This window comes from Sinocyclocheilus anshuiensis, unplaced genomic scaffold (genome assembly GCF_001515605.1).
Source record: "Sinocyclocheilus anshuiensis isolate Anshui unplaced genomic scaffold, SAMN03320099.WGS_v1.1 scaffold2026, whole genome shotgun sequence".
NCBI lineage: Eukaryota > Metazoa > Chordata > Actinopteri > Cypriniformes > Cyprinidae > Sinocyclocheilus > Sinocyclocheilus anshuiensis.
Genome location: NW_015547764.1, coordinates 70,836 through 72,834, shown reverse-complemented (window position 1 = coordinate 72,834; position 1,999 = coordinate 70,836). Strand labels below are relative to the sequence as shown.

Genomic DNA, 1,999 nt, shown 5'->3' with positions numbered 1-1,999 from the left:
TATGGGTCAAAATTATTGATTTTTCTTTTATGCCAAAAATCATTAGGATATTAAGTAAAGATCATGTTCCATGAAAATATTTTGTAAATTTCCTACTGTAAATATATTAAAAAATGCTAAGTTGCTAAGAACTTTAAAGGCGATTTTCTCAATATAGTTGTGTCTTGGCCTAATATTGTCCTAATAAACCATACATCAATGGAAAGCTTATTTGTTCAGCTTTCAGATGATGTATAAATCTCAATTTCAAAAAATTGACCCTTATGACTGGCTTTGTGGTCCAGGGTCACATATAAGATAGGTAAAGCTGCAAAGACTAAAGCCTCAAACCCAAAGAGATATTCTTTATAAAAGTTAAGACTCGTCCACGCCTTCCTAAAACGCCTCGTTTAAACACGCCTCCACATATCTACGTCACTGTGTGGGAAGATTTGCATAACACCGCAAAAATATTTACACAAAGAAAGAAGGCGTAACTTTTATTCTCGCTGTAGTATTGTTGTCGTGGAGATGCTGTGTTTCCAAATATGGTAAGGGGTGTAACATTTCCATCACATGCTTGAGGGATTTGGCCAATCACAACGCACTGGATAGCCGGCCAATCAGAGCACACAGCGCTTTTCAGAACAATAAGTTTTGTAAAAATCAACGCGTTTCAGAAAGGCCGGGCAGAGAGGAGAAACAATAATGTACGGTATGTGGAAAATGTTTTTTTTAACCTTAAACTGCGTAAACACTGCATTACACCAAATGCACAAAATAATGTTATTTTTAGCATTGTCATATGACCCCTTTAAGAATGTTTTGATATTTGTACTGAAAATCAAGACAGAAATTCTAAGTAAGAACATGATGTGTGATGTGTGTCGTATGTTATCAGGACGTGCTGGAGGTTCGTTCTCTACTGGAGAAGCTTCATAAGGAAGAGCTGAAGTGTCTGCAGAAGCGGCTCCTGGTCAGGCATGAACACGCATCTGCGCAGGCACAGAGGCAGCAGGCGCTGCGGTGGCGCTTTGAGCTGCACAAGATCTTCGGTGAGGAGCTGGAGGAGGCCGTCCGAACCGGAGAGCTGGAGAAAAGCACCGCCGACAAACTCCTGCTGCAGTACTACAGCCATCAGGTGGGCTGACCATCAGTCTGACATCTGTACCGACTGCTCTGGTGTTTCTAAGTTAAAGCTTGTTTGCTGTATGTGTGGCATGAGCACATGGTCAGGCTGCAGGGTGAACTGGAAATGCGCTGGTGCTGCAGTGTTTTCCAAGCAGCAGCACCGTGAAGTACGCTAAATCATTCTTCTGTTTGCACTCTCTTTAGTTTAGTTGAACAAAAGACCTTACTTTGATTTCCATGCATCTGTTTTTATGAGAATTTTGAATTTGCATTTAATAAATACGTATAAATTCAACGGTGTCTAAGTTAAGTCAGAAACCATATAATTTCTAATATTCTGGGAATGTTATAAATGTGTGCTGTGGCTCCGCCCCAGGGTGCTCTGGAGGAGGTGCTTGATGTCCTTCTGGCCAATCAGAGAGCACTGCTGGCCGAGCAACATGCGCAGCGCTGCTTCCTGCTGCAGAGTTTCCAGAGTCTTCAGGCCGTGACGAGTGAGGTATTCAGCAGCAGCGCACGACGCATCAGAGACGCACAAGCTCACGGGTACATCTGACACACTACATACTACATTACACACTACGACCTCACCATCACACACACACTACATACCTCACCATCACACACACTACATACCACACCATAACACACACTCTACATACCTCACCATCACACGCACTACATACCACACCATCACACGCACTACATACCTCATCATCACGCACACACTACATACCTCACCATCACACACGCAACATACCTCACCATCACACACACTACATACCACACCATCACATACTATATACCTCACCATCACACACACACTACATACCTTACCATCACACATGCACTACATACCACACCATCACACACACACACTACATACCTC

General features: G+C 42.9%; 1 protein-coding gene across 1 annotated transcript in view; it reads left to right on the top strand.

Annotated features, from left to right (window-relative positions):
• Positions 1–1,999, top strand: part of LOC107704529 (limbin) — a 15,557-nt gene that overhangs the window by 8,458 nt on the left and 5,100 nt on the right. The window contains exons 8-9 of the mRNA XM_016507469.1: positions 881–1,120; positions 1,487–1,656. Coding sequence (XP_016362955.1) covers positions 881–1,120; positions 1,487–1,656 — 410 coding nt within the window. The remainder of the gene's footprint in view (positions 1–880; positions 1,121–1,486; positions 1,657–1,999) is intronic.